The sequence below is a fragment of the Hippopotamus amphibius genome, chromosome 16 (genome assembly GCF_030028045.1).
Source record: "Hippopotamus amphibius kiboko isolate mHipAmp2 chromosome 16, mHipAmp2.hap2, whole genome shotgun sequence".
Classification (NCBI taxonomy): Eukaryota; Metazoa; Chordata; class Mammalia; order Artiodactyla; family Hippopotamidae; genus Hippopotamus; species Hippopotamus amphibius.
In genome coordinates, this window is record NC_080201.1 from 13754999 (window position 1) to 13777385 (window position 22387).

The 22387-nt window shown below is 41.0% G+C and overlaps 1 protein-coding gene across 1 annotated transcript in view; it reads right to left on the bottom strand.

The window, feature by feature from the left end:
- HYDIN (HYDIN axonemal central pair apparatus protein) overlaps positions 1 to 22387 on the bottom strand; it is a 346192-nt gene that overhangs the window by 100193 nt on the left and 223612 nt on the right. The window contains exons 28-38 of the mRNA XM_057713331.1: positions 18028 to 18205; positions 16198 to 16322; positions 13252 to 13379; positions 12687 to 12823; positions 12326 to 12453; positions 11989 to 12180; positions 11508 to 11657; positions 7963 to 8202; positions 3528 to 3696; positions 1411 to 1590; positions 800 to 973 (exon numbers count right to left, since the gene is read on the bottom strand). Of these exons, the coding sequence (XP_057569314.1) occupies positions 800 to 973; positions 1411 to 1590; positions 3528 to 3696; positions 7963 to 8202; positions 11508 to 11657; positions 11989 to 12180; positions 12326 to 12453; positions 12687 to 12823; positions 13252 to 13379; positions 16198 to 16322; positions 18028 to 18205 (1801 nt within the window). The remainder of the gene's footprint in view (positions 1 to 799; positions 974 to 1410; positions 1591 to 3527; positions 3697 to 7962; positions 8203 to 11507; positions 11658 to 11988; positions 12181 to 12325; positions 12454 to 12686; positions 12824 to 13251; positions 13380 to 16197; positions 16323 to 18027; positions 18206 to 22387) is intronic.

A 22387-nucleotide genomic window follows, 5' to 3' on the forward strand; every position in this document is an offset into this window, starting at 1 on the left:
CAATAACCTCTCATTCCTTCCTTTCCTCTGGAAACCACCATTCTACTTTATGTCTCTGTGAATATGACTGTTCTAGGTACCTTATATAAATGGAATCATACAGTAGTTGTTCTTTTATGTCGTATTTCACTTAGCATAATGTCTTCAAGTTTCATCTATGTTGTAGCATGTGTGAGAATTTCCTTCCTTTTATGGGTGCGTAATATTCCACTCTACCACATTTAGTTTATCCACTCATCCATCAATGGATAGTTGGGCTGTTTCTACCTTTTGATTATTTTGAAGAAAGCTGCTATGAAAATGGGTGTACAGGACACTGTTTTTAGTGGTGATATAATTCACTACATAAATGTACTATGGCTTAATAGTGAATGCTTCAATTGCTCCCAGATTTTTAGTATGGTCAACAATGCTGCAGTGAACACTTGTGCAGTTAATCTTTGTCCCTGTGGTTATTTTCCCAAGATAAGTTTTTAGAAGTAATGCTGCCAGGTCAAAGAGTTTGCACCTATTTTTCCTGTCTCTTTTTAAATAACTTAATGTCTTGGATTCTTCTTTGATGTTTTAATGTTATTAAATTATTGAAAGAACACAAGCTCCAACAATTCAGAGATGTATTAATTAAAAATGAGGTATCCCCACTCTCACTCCGTTATCTTTGAAGTTGGCAAGTTAACAATTTGGGAGTAACCCTTTGGTATATAAATTTCAAACAGGAGAGTCTTTTATTGCCTCAAAAATTACACATGCAGACTTCACCGTAAACCCTAAAGGGGCCACCCCTCAGGGCTGTGCATACCTGACAAGGGGGTCCCATGGATGATGATGGCAATGCCTTTGCGGTTCCTGGCCAGGCGGCCTTCTGCAGAGATGTCAATGCCCAGGTGGCGAGCGATGGCCTTGCTCACTGGGTTGTTCTCTACCTCTCCAACCTCCTCTGCAGAGTTGCTGTCAATGCTCTGAATCTTGTCAGCTGCAAATTAAAAATACATGTGTGCATGTGGACACACCCAGTATTTACCTGGGTTCTGATGGAAGTGGGGATGGCTTTTTCTTAGTATATGTGCCATTTGAAAGTGACAAACATAATTTGCTGCAGTCCTCACTCCACCTGTAGTGATGAAAGTGCCCTTTTAGGCTAATAATTTGTCCATAGCTACTAGAATTGAAAATACAGATACTCTTTGTCCTTTTTGGGGAATCTCTCCTGCTGAAAAATAATACTGGAAACTAGCTGAACGTGCAACAGTAAGGGAAATGGCTAAACAAATGATGGCACGTTCATATTGTAGAATGAATGCATAATAGTGCTAGAAAGATGCTTTTATGGGGAAAGGTGAAAGGCACTGAACAGCCTTCCCACTTTTGCTTAGTGAGAACAGGTACCCAAACATTAAAATGCTTGGTTACTTTGAAACATGATTTTTTCTAGGCTTTCCTCATCCTCCTCTTCATCTGGGTACATCCTGGACTCGACCATCGGGACGTGTTGCTCTTCCAGGTTGGGTGTGACAAAGATCCCTCGGCTAAGCGAGGTCCTCTTCGTGCTGGCAGAGGTTCTCTGTTCTGACAAGGGACCGTCGTCCTCTTCTGCCAGGGAGCAAAGGATGGAAACACACAGGGAGAGTTGGGAGGAGGACAAGGGAGATGGGGCAGAAAAGGGAAGACAGACAAAGAGGAGAATCATTAAACTGGTTACAATTACTCTGCACTATCTGACCCAAGTAAATGAGAACAGCAGTCAATCTGCCATTAACTTTCTCTGCCCAGAGTGTTTCTACATTTTAACGTTACAAAAAAAAAAAAAAAAACCAAAATTATACGTTTGGTCCAGAAAGTTTTGGAAATTCAAAAGAGCAAAAATGATAAAATTCATCTGCAGAAAGAGATATGATAGACAAAGAAGTGGTAATAGAGGGACAGCAGCTTCATTTTATGATACAGGATAGGAGAGCTGCAACCTCTTAGATTTTTAATGTTTAATTTTTCAAAACTCAAGTTGGGATCATACTGTGCATATACCAATTCTTTAAAAATTTTTTTTTCAGAATGATGGTAATTTTATTTTCTTCAGATCTTTATTGGAGTATAATTGCTTTACAAGATTGTGCCAGTTTCCGCTGTACAACAAAGTGAATCTGCTATATTTATACATATATCTCCATAACCCCTTCCTTTTGAGCCCCCCTCCCACCCTCCCTATCCCACCCCTCCAGGTCATCACCAGGCATCGAGTTGATCTCCCTGTGCCGTGAAGCAGCTTCCCACTAGCCATCTACTTTACATTTGGTGGTGTATGTATGTACACATACCAATCTGTAGCCTGCTCTCCTCCTTAACTTATCATGAACATTTCTCCTAGGCATCACTGAGCACATTTACTACTTTATCTGCCCTGCACCCTCCTCCCTGCCCTTATTCCACAGAGTTTCAGTGGGTGCATTGGGCTGCTATTGTACAAGGTGACCCTGCTCTACCCTGGAGCCAAGACACCCTCTTTGTGTAATTTTGGACTTGAGTCAGAGAGGTTGTAGTTCTCCTGGGAATGGCAGCGATGTGACTTGTAGCTGCTGGCCTTCCCTGGACATGGTCTGGAAGCGGAGAAGGACATGTACCCTGTGGCAGCAGAGTGAGCAGATGCTCAGAGAGGTGCTGGTAGCAGCAGAGCGAGCACCTCCCTGGACTCCTACTGACCCTCAGGTCCTGGCTCTAGATCAACTTTCCATGGGCCAAATAGAAAAATGAGCCTACAACCAAGGCGTGTAGGGTGGGGGTGAGAGCGATGGGCCCTTCTCAGGCCTCACCAAGTGCTCTCTACACTTCAGCCCCTTGTGGCTCTCTGCCTCGGGCCACCAGGCCGTCCTGAGTCTATGCCCCCACCTCTCCCCAACTGTGGGCTCTCAAAGGCAGGGGCTGGTTTCACTGATCTTTCTTCCAGCACTTCAGCTCAGTGCTTGGAACGTAGTGGGTGCTTGTTATGGGCTTAATTGGTTCCCATAAAGTTCATTTGTTCAAGTCCTAAGCACCGCCCCACTCCCTGCTACCTGCTTCAGTATGCCAGAATGTGAGTATTTGAAGACAGGGCCTTTAAAGAGGTAATTAAGTTAACATGAGGTCATATGAGTGTCCTAAGCCATCCATAGTCCAACATCATTGGTGTTCTTATTGGAGGTGATTAGGACACAGACACACAGAGGGAAGTCCTTGAGTCCTGATTCGGCTACTTAAAACCGTGGACCTAGCCTCTCAGCACCTCCTCTCTCATCTGTACATGTGAAGCCCTCAGTACAGTGTCCTTCTGCATCTATGTTAGCTGTTTTTAAGTCTTAACTTCCCACCAGACTCTAGTGAGAGCAGAATGCATCCCTGTCTCCACATCCACACAATGGGGATAACAGGACCACTTTGTAAGGGTTAGAAATGAAATCCATAAGGTGCTCAGTAACTGGTTTGTCTCCCAGCAGAGATAATTCAAACAAGCCAGGCCAGTGGCTGGAGCCAGGGGCTCCAGATTGTTGAGTTCTCACCGTTCTCCTGAGCCAGACTCTCCAGATATTTCACCTTCATCTGCTCCTCTTTCGACCGCTTCATCTCCTTAAAGTACTCATATATCTCTGGGGGCAGCTTCTCCCCTGGAAGGCGGGGAGGCAGCAGCAGGGAGTTGTAGGAATCATAGCCCTTCAGCGTTCGCAAGATCTGCTCAAGAAGAACAGGGGCTGCTGTTGGTCCCATTGGAAGCTTCCTCCCCACAGTCCCAGGTGGGTCTGCCAGCCATCTCATAAAAGCTCTCTACCTGCCCAAGGCTGGGGTTTGTACAAATACTTTCTGGATCTCAAAGGGTAGGGTCCTTCGCAGAGGTCTAAAGTATAAGGCTGAGCCCTGGATCTGCGGGGATATAGGATTTTTATCTCACACCATTTATGCCTGGGCATTTCCCACGTGGAAAAGAATTTTCTCCTTGTTTTAAAAATAACATATACTGTTTTTGGGTTTTTTTTTTTTTTGCTTATTTTTTTCCATTGACAAAAAGTTCAGAATGCAATTATCCACTCTGAGTGAAATGTTATTGAAAAATATTGTGGTTAGCAACATTATGCTTGGTAAGGTGGTTGTCTCATAAATAGAGGATCCAGAGAAAAGCAGGTAAAATGGCATTAGGTATGTGTGTATAAATGTGTGTGTGTGTGCGCGTGCGCATTTGAGAGAGACAGACTGAGCGATGTATGCTAGGGTTGTCAGATGAAGTATGAGATGCCTAGTTAAATTTGAATTTCAGATAAAAAATGAATAATTTTTAAAGTATAAATGTGTCTCACATTGTTTATCTGGAATTCAAATTTAATGGGGACAAACTTTTTCTTTCTACTAAATCCAGCAAGCCTAGTGTGTATGTACATTTACAAAAGACAGTACAATCAACTCCTAGAAAGCAATTACTTCCTATGTGACCTAATTTACTGGTGTGAAAAATCAGTTAGATAACCCTTCTTCAAGATCACCATTTTTAGTTGTTTGAAAACCAATATTAATGAACTTATTCTAAAATATATAGGGAAGAACAAAGGGCTAAGAATAGTTGACACACTAATGAAGAAAATAGAGGGAATGTCCTACCAGATATCAGGATTATGAAGCTGGAGCAATAGACCGGGTGGTACTGATATTGGATAGACAAACTGAAATAGAGGAGCGAGCTTAGAATAGACCCATTTGTACGCAGAGCTTTGACACAGGACAGAGGTGGCATGGCAGATCAGTGGGGAAAGGAAGGACTATTCCAAAGAATGGCTGATGTAGAGACACAAAGGCCTGGCCAACTTGCTTCAACTGGGGCAACTGTAAAGAGCCAGCCCAGCTGCAGAGCGTCCTGTGGGATCAGCTGAAGTCTCTGTGTAACGTCGTCCTGGGTCACCTTCTTTTTCTGGCCGGGCCTACGTTCCTTATTCTTCACAGATGTCATCCCTGAGGGTGCTCCCTGATAAACCTTCTGCATGCAAATCTCAGTCTTAGATTCTGCTTTCCACTGACCCTGACCCACAGCAGAGGATATTGTGCCAACACAAGCCATTGAACATTTAATCAATACCTAATAAAAAGTCTTGCTTCCAGAGGGACAGAGTCCCACTCTGAGAAAAACTTCTGGATACAGAATCCAAACTGGGCAGAGCACAAACATTGAATGTAAAGAAGATAGAAGATTCAAAGGCCAAGTTGGTGGAGAGTCCAGAGGAAGCAGACCACCTTAGCTGAGCCACTCCCAAATTCCTGACCCACAGCAAACAGGAGATGACAAATGTTTATTGTTTTAAGTTGCTAAGCTTGGGCATAATTTATCTTGCAGCAATAGGTAACTAATATAGCATCAGACTTCACGAACAGCAAGATCGTATGAGAAAACAATGGTGCAATGCAAGTGCAGAAAATGTAAGCCAAGGATATTGTATCCAATCAAACTGATCTTCAAGCACAAAAGCCACAGAAAAACAGTTATGAACATGTGAATACTCAGGGAATATTGATCCCATGGTCTCATTCCGCTAGAGAATGAGCTTCTGACAACCCAGTAGCGACTGAAGAAGCTTCATCACAAAGACTGGTGTTGAGCATTGAATATATTCAAGTGGAGAACTAAGACAAAATGAGGTAAATTAGGTTCTGACATTTTAATATTGTAAGCTCTGACACTATAGATTTAATAAAAGAAGCAAAACACGGAGGAAGTGTACATGAGATGATTAGCCAGCCAGTAGGCATTAACTAGAAGTAAAGAAATATCATTTTAAATTAGAGGGTGGTAAGAAGAGGGAAAAGGAGATTATTAGCTAATTTCATTATTGCTCATAGTAGGGAACTACGAGGCAGTTTCTAAAAAGTGGGGTGCTAAGGGTATTAGATAAAGGTATAGTTTACACCGATCAGCCTCCAGGTAAGAGAGCAGGGTAGAGATAGTAAAAATGGACCTGAATAGATCGATGGAATAGAATAGAGATCCCAGAAATAGACTCAGATAAACATAGTTAATTGATCTTTGATAAAGGAGCAAACGTAATATAATGGAGCAAAGACAGTTTTTCCAACAAATGGTGCTGGAATTTGACATCCACAGGCAAAAAAACAAATCTGAGTGGATCTTACCTTAATAAAAATTAACTCAAATGGATTGTAGACCTAAATGAAAAACATAAAACTATAAAATTTCTAGAAGATAGCATGGCAGCAAATCTAGATGACCTAGAGTATGGTGATGACTTTTTAGATACAACTCCAAAGGCACAGTCTAGAAAAAAAATAATTGATAAGCTGGATTTCATTAAAATGAAAAAGTTCTGCTCTGCAAAAGACAATGTCAAGAGACTGAAAAGATAAGTCATAGACTGGGAGAAAATATTTGCAAAAGACACATCTGATAAAGGACTATTATTCAAAATATGTAAGGATCTCTTAAAGCTCAACAATAAGAAAACAAGTAACTTGATTAAAAATTGGGCCAAAGACCTTAACAGATACCTCACTCAAGAAGATATATAGATGGCAAATAGACATATGAATGGATATTCCACATCATATATGTCTTCATGGAAATGCAAAATAAAACAACATTGAGATACCACTACACATCTACTAGAACAGCAAAAATCCGAAACACTGACAATATCAAAACCTAGTAAGGATAAGGAGCAACAGGAATTCTCATTTACTGCTAGTAGGAATGCAAAGTGTTATAACTACTTTGGAAGACAGTTGGCAGTTTCTTACAAAACTAATCATACTCTTACCATAGGATCCAGCAATCATATTCCTTGGCATTTACCTAAAGGAGCTGAAAACTTATATCCACACAAAAACCTGCACACAGATGTTTATAGCAGCTTTATTCATAATTGCCAAAGCTTGGAAACAACCAAGATGTCTTTCAGTAGGTGAATGGATAAATAAACTGTAGTATTTCTAGACAATGGAATATCATTCGGCACCAAAAAGAAGTGAGCTATCAAGCCATGAAAAGACAAGGAGAAACCTTAAATGCATATTACTAAGTGAAAGAAGCCAATCTGAACGTTTACATACTCTATGATTCCAACTATATGGCATTCCGGAAAAGGCAAAACTACAGACACAGCAAAAAAGATTAATGGTTGCCAGGGGCTGGGAGGAAGGAGCGATGAATAGATGGAGCACAGAGGATTATTTAGGGCAATGAAAATACTTTGTATGACACTATAATGATGGATACATGTTGTTATACATTTGTCTAAACCCAGAGAATGCACCAAGAGTGAGCTGTAAAGTAAACTGTGGACTTTGGGTGATTATTATGCGTCATATAGGCTCATCAATTGTAACAAATGTACCATTCTAGTCAGCAATGTTGATAATGGGGGAAGCTATACATATGTAGGGGCAGGGGGTATATGAGAAGTCTCTGCATCCTCCCCTCAATTTTGCTGTGAATCTAAGACTGCTCTAAAAAAAATAAAGTTTAAAAAAATGGACAAGGAAGAGCAATTGTAAAATATGCAGCCCAGAACAAACGGGGGGAGGGGGAGGCAGATTGAAGCCCTAATATGATTACATTAAATGTAAATGGTCCAAATACACCAATTAAAGACAGAGACTGTCAGAGGGTATTAAAACGCAAATATATGCTGTCTACAAGAAGCTCATTTCAGATATAATGACTATGGGATACTTTCTTTACTGTTTGAATTTTAACCATGAGTATGTATTAATCTTTTGATTAGTTGTTTAAAATGTATAATGAAATCACAAAGAAGCAATGAATTCTGTGCAGAGCAAGGGAAGTTGGTCAGGAAAGACTGCAAAGTGATCTTTAAATTGACAGGGAAGGGTTCATAGGAAGAAGGAGCAAAGGTCAGGAGGAATTGTCCGGACAGAGAGAAGAGTACCTGGCAGGGCCCAGCATGTGTAGGAAAATTGAGCTTGGTTTTGGTCTCTGCTCACCTTCTCTTCTACAAGATATTGCTGGTCAAATTCTAAGGAGTAAAACTCAATGGGAAAATTGCAGGGATTCTTCACTACCACCTTGGCCTCATCTCCAGGTGCATAAGGCAGCAGTGGCCCCAGTTCCAGAACTGAGGGAATAAATTCCAAGCGTGGCTCTAGACCTTGTCCCTGCACCAGTAGAGTAAGCTTTTGAGCACTCTGGGCAATCTGGAACACAAAGGTTTGGCTGTAGAATTTCTGGAAAACATAAAAACAAAACAAGTATCTAAAACTTTTTCTGTTATGTGCCATATAAAACTGATAACCACTGAGGGACAAAATTGATCCTGTTTAGATTAAGAGAGAACACTTTTCTTATAAAATTGCATGAGAACAATTTATATTAGAGTGTTAATACTGGGTATCTAGCATGCCAGGCACCATACCAAGTGCTTCATCATAGTCTGCTGAACACTGTTCTCAAACCCCTCAGATCCTCCAATCTGCTCAGATGTCTCACTGCTACCATCTGTACCCCTGGGTCTGTACCTCTGGACTCTCATTTCATGGGCCCTGCCACCCATAGGTTGGGCAGGGCAGGGCAGAAGTGCCAGGGAAGTAACATCTTCTGTGTACAATTCTCAACCAATGACTCTTGGGAGTTACTGCATAAAGATCCCAGTTCCTTCACTCTTTGGGGAAGGACAATTCTGAAATGTGTATTTTGTATATTTTCTCTGAGTTTCCAGTGGGATTAAGATCCAGTGTCCAAGGCAGCTGGCTCACTCACACACCCTATTAGCTGCCTTCCTTATCCTTATCACCTTCTACTTCTCTATCAGTATTTCTTACACTTCCTAAATAAATGCACTCAAATTCTTGACTCCAGGTCTGTTTCTGGGAGCATCTGAATGATCATATTTCCATTATTTGAAGATACACTTAAGCACCTAGCCAGAGATGATCAGTTAGAGCAATCAGGTCATCTTATACAATTACAATCCAAATACCTGTTGATAGCAATACCAATTATCCTAATCTGATTTCACTGAGGAACCTATTAAAATGCATATTCACAGGTTCATTCCTAGATATCCTGACTTGGTAGGGGCGGGGTAAGGCTGGGGATTTTGTACTTTTTTTTTTTTTAATGATTCTGTACTTTTAACCAGATGCCCAGGTTGTTCTGATACTGTTGGGTTCATGGCTTGGGTTTGGAGAGCACGATTGACTAAGTGATTTGGAGAGCTCTTAACTACCTTAGCTTAAGGGCAAAAATCAGATGGAAGGAATGTGTAGGACACAGATACAAGTTCAGAAAAACACCTATTGTTGGAGACAGTAAGAGAATGAATTATTGGCTAAGATGGTTTTCTCTATAGTTATGGGTTTAGCACCTTATGTGTTCCAAAATTCTATATTTTAACTGCTTTTTAGGGAAATATTTCTAAAACATTTCATTCACCTTCTTATTTTCTAACACAAAGTGAGCATATGTTATAGTCTAGGAGTTGTTAGTGTGGACATAAGTGGTTTCTCTGTGCTGCTGATGCTGGTGAAGATATAGGTGTGGATTGTACGGGTTGCAATAGATTGGGTGTATACAGCCAATAAATTCTCCAGCTGGTGAAGATACATGCACCCCAATGTTCACTGCAGCACTATATACAACAGTCAAGACATGGAAGCAACCTAAATGTCCATCAACAGATGAATGGATAAAGAAGATGTGGTATATATGTACAATGGAATAAAAAAGAATGAAATGATACCATTTGCAGCAACATAGATGGACCTAGAGATAATCATACTAAGTGACGTAAGCCAGACAGAGAAAGACAAATATCATATGCTATCACTTACATGTGGAATCTAAAAAAATGATACAAATGAACTTACTTACAAAATAGAAATAAACTCACAGACATAGAAAACAAACTTATGGTTACCAAAGGGGATACTGGGGTGAGGTGGGGATAAATTCAATTTGAGATTAACATATACACACTGCTATATATAAAATAGGTAAACAACAAGGACCTACTGTATAGCACAGGGAAATATACTCAATATCTTGTAATAACCTATAATGGAAAAGAGTCTGAAAAAAATATATATCATTGTAAATTAACTATAAGTCAATAAAAAATACTTTAAAAATTCCTCTCCCATTTGGTGGAAACGTTTTATAAATTTTGACCAATTCTAACTCGACATTTATGCAACTGCCCAAACAACTCTTTTTTTTTTTTTTTTTTTTTTTTTTTACTATATTTACTGATATTTTTTTCAGTAAAACATCCAAAGTCTTGAGTAAACCTGCCGGCAGTCTTAAGACTCTCTAAGAATGATAAATACATTAGTTTTCTTTTAAAAGGGTTGGGGAGATTTTGATAATGATAGAAACATGGACTCTATTTTAGAAGCAGATATGAAGTCAGTCACTTTTCTTTCTTCTTGCTGTAGGTTCTGAAGCATTTCCTCAAAGCTGTTACCAGGAAAACAGAAGTTAACCATAGGTATTTTATAAAACTCACATCGATTTCTTTTAAAAGAATATAGAAACACATCTCCCAAATGCCTTAGGCTTTGAGCAAAAGTCTTTACAGTGTGACCTCTTGAGATCGTCTCTGGTTCTAGGGTTTTATTTTTTACTGTGTTCTTTTTCAGGAGTAGCTTTGTGCTGATGGTGGTCACAAAAGAAATACCTGTGAGGACCAGGGAGTATGTCTACCAGGAAGTACCTCTTATTATCGCAACTACTTATGATAATAGTAAATAGATACGGAGACACGACATATAGAGCAGTATCTATACTGCTGTGCATTTTATTCACATTGGTTCACTTAATCTTCAAAATGTCCCTGGGAGGTCGCTACTGCAGGTTGATAATGTCTTACTTGAAACCCTAGGGGTCAGATGCTTTCAAATTCAGACTTTTAAAAAGGTAAACACAGTGCATATACCCTATGTTACACAGTATCCTCAGCAGCGTCCCCTGTAATCCAACACATTAATATTTCTGCAGTTGCCGTCTTTGAGTCTGCAAACCAAGGGGGATACATAAAGGTTAAGTAGTCTCATGTCAGTTCAGATTAGGTTTTTCTGTCAAATGAGTTTGGGTCTGAAACGTATGAAATCCACCCCCCCCCACCCCCCCCACCCCCAGTTTTTAGAACTTATTGGATTTTGAAATTGTAATAAGGGATTTTGGACATGTGATATTGTTATTTTTCATTTTATCTATGAGCAAACTGAGGTTTAGCGAGGCTGAGTAATTTGCCCAAAGCCATGCAGCCTCTAAGTGTGGAGGCAGAAGGCCACTAAAGCCAGGTCTGCTGGTAAAAGTCAAAAGTGTTAGATAAATCTGCCGATTCCAGAGCTGGGGCTCCCAACCACCAGGACACAGCTCCTGCACAAACCAGAGCACTGAATGTCATAATCAGAACAGTGAGGGACAGGTCCCTCAAAGCTTCCCTGGAGACCCAATCCAGCACAGACTTCGAGTAAAGCTCAAAGACATCCAGAGAGTCTGAGTGAGACTACGTTGCTTTAAAGCTCACCTCCTCTTGGGGCATGAATTTCACTTGCACGTTGTACCTCTCACCAGAATCCAAGATCCCAGAAATGGGCTGAATCTCAAAGATCCGAGTCTTTGGCTTTAATTCAGCACATAGTTTCCGTCTTAAGTATTTTGGCATGTGTTTCTCCAGCTGGTGAATACATATTAGACAATTAGACCATTTTCTTCAGAAAATGACTCTACCTTCCACTCATTCAATCTATGTTTATTGATTACCTCCCAGGTGTCAGGGGATGTGTGGATACCAGAGCCACAAAGATAAATAAGACATTCGCCAGACAGCATAGCCTGACAGTCCTTGAGTGCTGGGCTGAGGGCCTAGATTTTACTCAGGAGGCCATGGTTGTCACTGAAACTCTTTTGAACAGGAGGGTGAAATGAAGAGAGTAAAGGATTAGAATTACAAATCTGACTTAAATGGAGATGGAAAAAAAGGGGACAATGGGCCACCATTCACGTACCTTGCTAACTTGCTTATGGCTGTGGATAAACCACTCACAGGGGACTTGGAGATGGTTGGAAAGCTGAATAGTTTCCACGAGGCACTGTCCACACTGAATTGTGGCAAACTCCACTTTTCCACAAGACAGTGTCATACTGGGAATGGTCACCTTGGCTTGGAGACAGATGTGAACTGTTGCCCCTCCAACCACCTGGAGTGGGCATGAAATTGCTGTTACCACGTGGGATGGGAGGAAGAATCACGGCTCTGAAATCGTAACTGGATCATCACAGGGGTGATGGGCAAGCAGGGCTGGAAGCTGGGGAGGAGCAGTCAGGCCCGGGGGTGCATCTTACCTTGATGGGCAGAATGACCTCCTTGTTCCCAACAGAAAGATTGGCGCCTTGTGTGTCAAATCTCACTTCAAATGTTTCCGTTTCACAGTAAGGCAGATTCTTCACACGGTCTAGCTCAATACTGAAGCCTGGACCAAGACAGACAAAATTTCTTTGTGGAAGAGAAAAGCAGCAGTCAAGAGCTGCTCTAGACAGAGCCCACCTGAGGCAGGGTGACCACTCAAAGTATCAGTTAATGGCCCAGCGATTCGTCCAGCTGATCCCAGAAGAAGCACGAACACTACTCTGTGTTTGTACAGTATAGGTGGGCATCTTGTTAGAAACGACAGAGTGCAATAGGAAGGGTCTCCAGCCTGGGTACCTGTGTCGTGAAGGATGCGCTTTTCTGCATGGAAGGACACTGGGAAGTGACTGGTGTTGGTGATCTTGATGATGTGGGTTCGGACGTTACCAAGGATGACGTAGCCAAAGTCCAGGATGTATTCCGGTAGCTCGACTCTGAAATGGTTCCAACAAGCTCTCCTTACCACTCACGTTTCCAAAAGTGAGAGGGTGTCAGCCTCTCTTCTGTCTGCTCTGCACAATTCTATTCTCTGGAGTAGAGAACCACCACTCTCCAGAATGGAGACTACGGACAAGACATCTCCCCCAGAAGACGGTGCTGCCGCTTTGGCCATCATCTCTAAACACATTCAGTGCTGGCCCTTAAGGACCTGAAACCAGGCCTGCCTATTAGACAAAGTGGGAGGTTTCTGACTAAGAGGCAGAGACCTGCCTGGTTGGCTGGCTGCTAGAGAATGGCAGATATGTGAGGGAAGTGGATTCCATCCCTACGTGACCAGCCATTCATTCAGGGAGCACCCCGGTGGAGGGCGCTGCCAGCTCTGCTACCCTCGGAAACAAACACGGTGTGGAAAGGCGCTCACTTGATCGGTTTGCGGCGACATCGGTGGCAGAAGTCATCCATGGAACCAGGGACAATTAATTTCTGATGTTCTATGGCATAGTCTTGGACTATAAGTCGCTCTACTTCCATCTGGAGTTGAGCATTTAACTGGAGCAAGAGAGAAGAGCGGGTGAACAAATTCTTTTAGAATATTCATTCTCAGTGGGGGCAACATCACCCCTAAGGGGACAACAATTGCTTTGTGTGGGGGGACAGTGAGGACATCTCAGATATTACAATGGCTTGTGGCCCTCCAAAGGGCCAGAACACATAAATAGATATACGGTTTATCTGTGGTGTTAACATTTTTGCTGGGGGGTAGGGTGGACTGAACAAACTCTACACCTATGCCAGGAAATATTACTCAGCAATGGATAAGGAATGAACTATTTCTGTTGATGGATCTCAAGGGCATTATGCTGAATGAAAAAAAACAATCTCAGAAAGTTACATACTGTATGATTCCATTTACATAACTCTTCTATACTCATAACAAGAGTACAGAGATGGCGAACTATAGTGGTTGCTAGGGGGAAGGGATGGGAAGACTGGGGATGGCTATAAAGGAGTAGCATGTGAGGGCAAAAACAAATGAAAAATAAGAGGCTCAAGGGAGTTCCCTGGTGGCCTAGTGGTTAGGATTCTGGGCTTTCACTGCTGCAGCCTGGGTTCCATTCCTGGTCGGGAACTGAGATCCTGCAAGCCATGCAGTGTGGACAAAAAAAATTAAGAAAATAAGAGGCTCCATTCTCCCTGTTGAAAATAAGGGTAGACATAATGTTTATTGCAGCACTATTTACAATAGCCAGGACATGGAAGCAACCTAAATGCCCATCAACAAATGAATGGATACAGAAGATGTGGCATATATATACAATGGAATATTACTCAGCTATAAAAAGGGATGAGATGGAGCTATACGTAATGAGGTGGATAGAACTACAATCTGTCATACAGAGTGAAGTAAGTCAGAAAGAGAAGGACAAATATTGTATACTAACTCACATATACGGAATCTAAAAATGGTACTGATGAACTCAGTGGCAAGAACAAGGATGCAGATACAGAGAATGGACTGGAGAACTCGAGGTATGGGAGGGGGCGGGGGGTGAAAAAAAAAAAAAAGACTGGCCTCTTGATTGTCTCAGGGTGTTTAGTGTAGTGACAAGGATGTTAACATTTATTAAAAGGGCTGAGGAAAACTTTTAAAACACACATTTGTAGATAACTGTAATGAAATGGGACATGACTTTGAAAGTTTGCTCTACCTGCACAGCAGTGCTACATTATTTGGGGAAAATGTCTAGATTTTTTTTTTAATTTATATTTTTAAGAACTTTTATTGAGATATAATTGACATATAACAAATAATAAACTGCATATATTTAAAGTGTAAAAAAAAATGTACCTGAATTCAAAAGAAAATACGTCTAAATGGTCTCCTGAATTTTTAAGTGTAGCTTGTTCAGTTAAGATCATTAGTTTTATTTTACTTAACATAAAGATATTGTTATATAAGATAGTAATGAGCTCAGGATATGTTGAAATATAAAGTTCAACTTTCCCTTTATCCATTTGTATGAAATAATGATTGCTATCATTATTGAATGGTTGGGTAAACTGAGAAACGGACTCAAAATCCAAATAGAGATTTGAACGTAAAAGTTATGAGTATAACATATGTAAACCGGCATGACAATTCCAACTCTGTATTTTGAAAATTAACACATGACATAAGAAAAAAACATAGCATGATGGGCCAGGTTATTTTACATTATCCCCTCCTGGAATCTACTGTAGGCAAAATATATTATGAAAATGACAGTCTGCTGTAGTTTTTGAAATTTTGAATGATATCACTTTCTGCTAATATTCATAGACTGTGCACTGGCAGCATCTGTTATTTTCTGTTTTTAATTTTGACTTTGAAGCTGGATAACTAAGTCCAGGGCATTGTGATTTAAACAAAAATAAATTATTTAAATAAAATTAAAAAAAAAAGAAAATAAGGGTAGAGATTTCTTGCAGCTTCATTTTCTTAGAGTATTTACTTGGGAAAACTTGTAAGTTCTTTCTCTGTCTCTTGGAAAAATATATGTCTTTTACCAGCTACAAAACCCAGGAGTGTCTTTCTCAAGGATCTGGGAACCATCTCATTGACCTGTCATCATCAAGAAAGACAGAGCCCCATCTCAGTTTCTGTGGGAGGACAGGAGCCCAACTTCAGAGGACCCTGTCATAAAAACATAAGAGGTTTGTTTCCCCTTTGGGTAGAGCCAATTAGCTAATACAGATGGTCACCCCAATTACCATGTGAATTTAGCATGAACTAAGTGTGACAAATGGTGCTGTCAAGTGCTCTTACATGAGGACTAGTTATAGTTTTTACTTAAGGACTAGTTACTGTTTACCTTGAGAACATGTATATAATGGGTTGTATCTGCTCAGCTCTATAAAAGACTGAGATTTCTTTCTGTCTCTGCAATCTCCTAGCAGACTGACAGAGACAAGGAGCACTTTCTGCTTTAATGTGTATCAATAATAAAGTTGGATTCTTTCTCTTCTACCTTTGTGGAGAGATTTTGTGGGTCAGAAAGACATTTTGTTTGTAATTCTATTTCCTTAAGAAGCACAAGGGATACTTATGGAGACGGCACACTTCTGTATCTCAATTGTGGTGGTAATTACACAAAGCTACACATGAAAAAACTGGGTAGGACCACACACACACACACACAGGTATGCAGACAGACACACGAGTACGTATAAAATTGATGAAATCTGAATAAGCTCTGTGGCTTGCACCAATGTCAATTTCCCGGTTTTAATATTGTTCCATAGTTACGTAAGATGGTCCCATTGGGAAAAACATTTTTTTGCAGCTTCCTGTGAATCTACTTCTTATGCAGAGTGAAGCCAATCTTACCTCAGAAGATTCATCCTCAGGCACTTCCTCAGGTGTCTCTAAGTGATCAAATGTTTCATATTTGTTGTACTCTTTTTCTAGGTTTTTTCTGGCCTGATTTAAGAAGATTTCATACTTTTCACATCCTGTGGGGGTTGGAAGGAGAAGGAAATCTGGATGGCTAGAAATATATGAATTATGCCTAAAACACAGACTCTAAGCTCAGGGTCCATCCAGTGAGAAGGGAATTGAACTTCGTGATACCTCGCCAGCCACGTTTTCTCTGCTTCCGAGGATAATTTGTGAGTGAGCGGCGTTTGTATCAGAGACTTCACTGGGTTTTATGAGATTATACTTTCGTGAGCTATCAGCTGGTTCTCAAGAACTTGATGGCACTAACATCCTGAGTCACTCGTAGGGTGACCAACTGGATCCCAGCTTACTTGATACTTTCCCAGTTCTAGCACTGATGGCTGCACCACCTGGGCAACCCCTCCATGCTGGACAAACCCAGATGATGGTCACCCTTTAGGCTGGTCTTCATGTTTATTAATTTTCTATTAACAAAAAGAATGTATTTGGCTCAAGTTGCTTTAACTACAACTAAATAAGCTACAGTCCTCTGAATCAGGGAAGGTGGGCAATGGCGGGAGAGATTTCAGACACCCAAGTTCACCAGTAAGCCAGTGCAAATTCATGTGCTTGAGGGGCAAGACAGGTGAAGTAATTACAGTGCCTTCTATGAAACCACAGGAAGTTCTGGGACTGCGGGGAACTGGAGCACAGAAGACCCAACTAGTATTCAGATTTAAATTATTTTAAAGCCCTGTATTGGCCAAACTAGTCTACTGCCATCATGAGGCCAGCTGGGCATCCAGTTTTCAACCATGTGGCAAAGGCTTTCCTTCTTGACAATTATATGTGGAGTTGGACTAACCTCTGTCTGGCTAGAACTCTGGATGCTAGAGTGTAACATGGTTTTAGATTTACTAATATTTGTGTTCACATCTTCAGGGAGCAGACAATTTGGATTTGATGGGTGGTCATCAACAGGTAGGTAGTGGCTTTGGGGAATGGGGTAGGAGGAAAGGCTGAGGTGGGAGGGCTTAGTTGGAAGCTGCTTAGGGAATGTGCATCTTGAGGAGCTTGAAGAGGGACTCATGAAGAAGAGTGAGACGTTTCTGTGGACTCATCCTGTAGCCCGTGTCAGGAAGAAAGAGCCAGAGTCAGTCTATGGCTGCAAGAGCTGCTGAGTTGAGCTTCAGGATCTGCCAAGCTAGAAATATTCTGTACAGAGGAATGGCTCCGGGAGCCGGATGCTACCCAGAAAAGCCTTGGCTAGGGATGCGGGCAGACAATTAATAACAGTCTAAATTAGGCTCCAAACTGTGTGCCAGCATAAGGGGTTGGAACCTTTCTGTACAGTTGCCCTTCTGTATAGTTTATATTTTGAGACCTGTACTCCTTGCAGTAAAATCAGCCTTTGCCTTCTGAAAGGCTCTCTGTGAGTGACAACTCAGGAGAGAGTATAGCTGGAAGGAACGTGTGATGGAGGAAAAGACTTTGGGAAGTACAGTGTCCTGGTCCCTCTATAAATAATTTAATGATGGCAAAATTGGTCAGGGGTCTTAATTTGGGATTACCATGGACTAAATCTTATCTCACTCATCATAGGTCACCAAGTCAATTTCAACTTGATGTTTGTTTGTTTGTTTGTTTTTGCAATTCAGGAATAATACAAAAGGGAAATTGTGAGCACTGCCAAACAATGCGAGTTGCCATCAGCCTTAAAACAAGCAGCTAAATGCATCCTGTCACCCAGCAGGGAAATATTCTAGTGGGTACAAGTACCTTTGAGGTTCCTGGGGAGATCGAGGCAGATTCGGGGAAAGATTCCCTCTCCACTCAGAGTAATATTTTCTGGGTCCAGGTGGGCAATCTGTATCTGGAAACTCCTTTGAAAGACCTCAGGTACTCCAGGTAGGTAGTAAACCTTCAGCACCTGCTCTTTATGGGAACTGATAAAACCCTATGCAGCAGAAAGACCAGAGACAACTTGACAATTTACGTAAAATTTACAATGGACTCTTGCTTCTGGTAGTTTGGTGGACTAGATAATCCCAAGGGCCTAGCGTGCTACACTGTCCACTCACTCCTCCCCCAGATTCATTCCTATGAAGGTAAGAGAAAGTGACAAACAGAAAAATAGGCAGCATATATGGGCAGGCATTTCATAGAACAGGAAACAAGAATGGCAAACGAACACAGTAAAAGCTGCTTAACTTCATAAGTAATCAGGAAAATGCAAACTAAGATCAGCATAAAAAAATTTTTTTACCATAATATTGGCAAAATTTGCCAAATTTCGGTGAGACTATGCATTAAAAGAAACCCATGTATCAATACATCTGGTAGGCACATCAATGGGAAAAATCACTGTGAAAACTGCTTTAGCACCTCCCTATAAAGTTGAACATGTGCACAGCCCACAACCCAGAAATTTCACTCCTAGGAAAATTCCCTAGGAAAGCTCCTCCACCTGTTGGCCAGGAGACAGGTACAAGAATATTTGTAGCAGGATTATTTAATAGCAGAACTTGGGAGGGGGGGAATCCTTGAATATGTTTTGGCAGGGAAAAGGAAAATTACTTTCAATATAGTAGTTACAAAAGGAATATTATACATTAGTGAAAATAAATGAACTGTAGCTACATGCAACAATGTGGACTACCCTTCAAAACACAATGTTGGGTGAAAAATAAATTGCACAAATTACATGTACTGATGCCATTTTTATAAAGCTCAAGGCAAAGCAAAGCAGCACTATTTACAATAGCCAGGACACAGAAGCAACCTAATTGTCCATCAGCAGAGAAATAGATAAAGAAGATGTGGTACATATATACAATGGAATATTACTTAGCCATAAAAAAGAACAAAATCATGCCATTTGCAGCAACATGGATGAAGCTAGAGATTGTCATACAGAGTGAAGTAAGTCAGACACAGAAAGATAAATATCATATGATATTCACTTATATGTGGGATCTATAAAAAGGGTACAAATAAACTTATCTACAAAACAGAAATAGAGTCACAGATGTAGAAAACAAACTTTTGGTTACTAGGGGGTAAGGGAGGGGGGGATAAATTGGGAGATTGGGATTGACATATACACACTACTATATATAAAACAGATAACTAATAAGGACCTACAGTATAGCACAGGGAACTCTACTCAATACTCTGTAACTGCCTATATGGGAAAAGAATCTAAAAAAGAGTGGATATATGTATGGATATACATATATGTATAACTGAATCACTTTGCTGTACACCTGAAACTAACACAACATTGTAAGTCAACTATACCCCAATAAAAATTTTTAAAAATTCTGAAAAGGAGCCAATATGGAAAAAAAAATCAACTCGGGAAAAATACTAGTATAGGTTCAAGCTATTTAGAAGTGCTTTAAATGTCATTTTTGAAGGGGCCTCATAATTTTGAACATATTTTATTGTTTTTTGGTGTTACAAGTGATATATTTTCTTTGAAGAAAAATTAGGATGAAGACAAGAAAAAAGTTAACTAAGATCACCAGTGCTTACCACTGACACATAAATAATGATTAACACTGATTGGTGTATACCAATCCAGATTTTATTTAAATACACCCCCCCCGCCCCCCCCCCCCAGGGGCCCATGAGCCCAGTAGAGTTAATAAACTTATCTCTAACCTTCAAACTGCCTGTGACAGTTCAAAATCATTGCCATGAGTTCTATGAGAAGCCATTGCTTAATTCTCTCACTTCTCTTGGCCTCTACTCTCTAATTTCCTTACATGTCGTCTGCTTCACGGCACAGAACTGAGCTTTGTCACCCAATTTCACAAGACACTCACTCACATGAAGCATCTTATAAAATTCTGCACATTTTATGGAATGTGTGAAGTGTGAGTGTGTGTGGGATTGTGGGGAGTGTCACAAGGTGGGTTCAAACCGCAGTGTGCAATGTTTCCCAGGATTCACCCTCACACCCTCATTCTCTCTTCTCCTCACCCCTCTCTTGAGCAATCCACAAAATCCTCTTGTTTCCTACAGAATTCTCTTTCTTCCTGCACTCAGTGCCCTGGAGGGTAAGGCGGTGAGTCTCAACTTTCATCTTGAGCATTAATAATATTTTTTTTCAATAAACAACAGCCCTCCCATGTTATTCTGATGGAAAAATCTTCTCTATCTAGTAATATGTTCAAGCATTCATGTACACTGCAGGACTCTGTAAACATCTGTTTTCATTATAAGAATCTGGCCTTATAACAGGAAATCTGGTAAATATGGCAAAGGAAAACAGAAAAAAAATCCCATTTGGACACTTTAAAAACAAGGTCCAGTTCAAAAGAAGGGGGAAGTGCAGAAAAGAGTAAACATAGCAGTCCTGAAACTGCTACTCTTAGAAACACCTGCTTGCAAAGTTGGTAAGAATGGCTCACTGTGCCTCAACTTTTTGTGCAAATGATTATGGTTTATGCGGAACACGTTTTTTCCTTCTGGGAGACTGGAGTGTTGGTATGTGCCAGGCAGAGGGTGCCTGTGTGACTGAGCCCCACTGGCACTGAGTCGCTAGTGAGCTTCCCTGGTAGGTTTCATATTGTGTAGTTGCAACTCATTGCTGCGGGATTATGTGTATCCTGGGTGACTCCATTGGGAGAGGATTCTTGGATGCCTGCACCTGGTTTCTTCTGAACTTTGCTCCATGTTCTTTTCCCCTTTGCTGACTTTACTTTGTATCCTTTGGCTACAGGATAAATAAATCACAGTCACCAGTACAACTTAATGGTGAGTCCCCCTAGAGAATCGTTAAACCTGGGGGACAATCCTGGGGACCCATGACCCAAGCATGATTCTGAGGAATAAGAGCAAATGTATTCTATGAGTGCCTAGAAGAAAGAAGAAAAATAAGATAATATCTAATCCATGGTCCTGCTAGGATTCAAGAAGCCATAGTAGGGACTTCCCTGATGGTGCAGTGGTTAAGAATTCACTTGCCAATGCAAGGGACAAGGGTTTGATCCCTGGGCTGGGAAGACCCCGCATGCTGTGGAGCAACTAATCCTGTGTGCCACAACTACTGAAGTCTGCATGCCTAGAACCTGCACTCTGCAACAAGAGAAGCCACCACAGTGAGAAGCCTGTGCACCACAATGAAGAGTAGCCCCCACTCACCACTGCTAGAGAAAAAGCCCACATGCAGCAATGAGGATCCATCGCAGCCAAAAAAAAAAAGAAAAAAAAGAAAAAAAGGAAAAGAAAAAGAGAAAAGCCATTGCATCTAAACAGCAGCAGGAGCAGAGAGTCAGGGAGAGGGAGTAACCCCAAACCGGGAAAAAGTATATGGGGATGAAAAATCCTCCCACTTCTGGTTCTGGCAATGCTGGTGACTGCACTGTTATAGCTCCCTCTCATGCTACAAATGTAAGGATATTCTGTATGAGACACAATGACAACAAAGACAACAACAAAACTCTCAACAACAAAGACAACAACAAAACTCTCTTTCAATATATAGTGAGCTTGGAAGAAAATAGACCCCCTGATGCGAAAAGAAACAGAGGGAACTTAGCCAGTGTGGTCAAGTTCAGAGCCTTTACCTTGGTGGCCATGGATGACATCAGACCCAACTATAGTCCCTACTGCCCAAGGGTTGAAATAGAGGGATGCAGCCTGGACCCACATGAGGTGGGGACCTAGGGCAGATACCCACATGAGGCTGAAGCCACAAAGGGCCACCACTCTTGTTATTTCTCTGCACTTCAGGCAAGAATCAAGGAAGCTTGTATCCCTCTGGGATCCTAGGTGGGGAAATATGTACCCCATGAGAAAAAGAATGCCAAAGCCTGTATCATGCATATGCGCGGAGTCCTAATGTACACTGACAGATCACTGTGGTTAATCCAGGCCAAAACATAAACTCAAAATCTGACCTGTTGGGGCACCTGGCAAAAACAACTGCAACACTTTTTGTGGCATCACCCTGCAATCCAGGGTGAATGAGGCTCTCACAGAGAAAACAGTCTCAGCTGAAGATGACCCCAAGTCAAAAATTACAGATCATACAGGGAAAGCATTCACAATGAAAGAGAGTTAATAGTCACATAAATAGGAATAATGGTACCCCTAATAACTCAATTAGAATAACTTAAAAGAATCTACA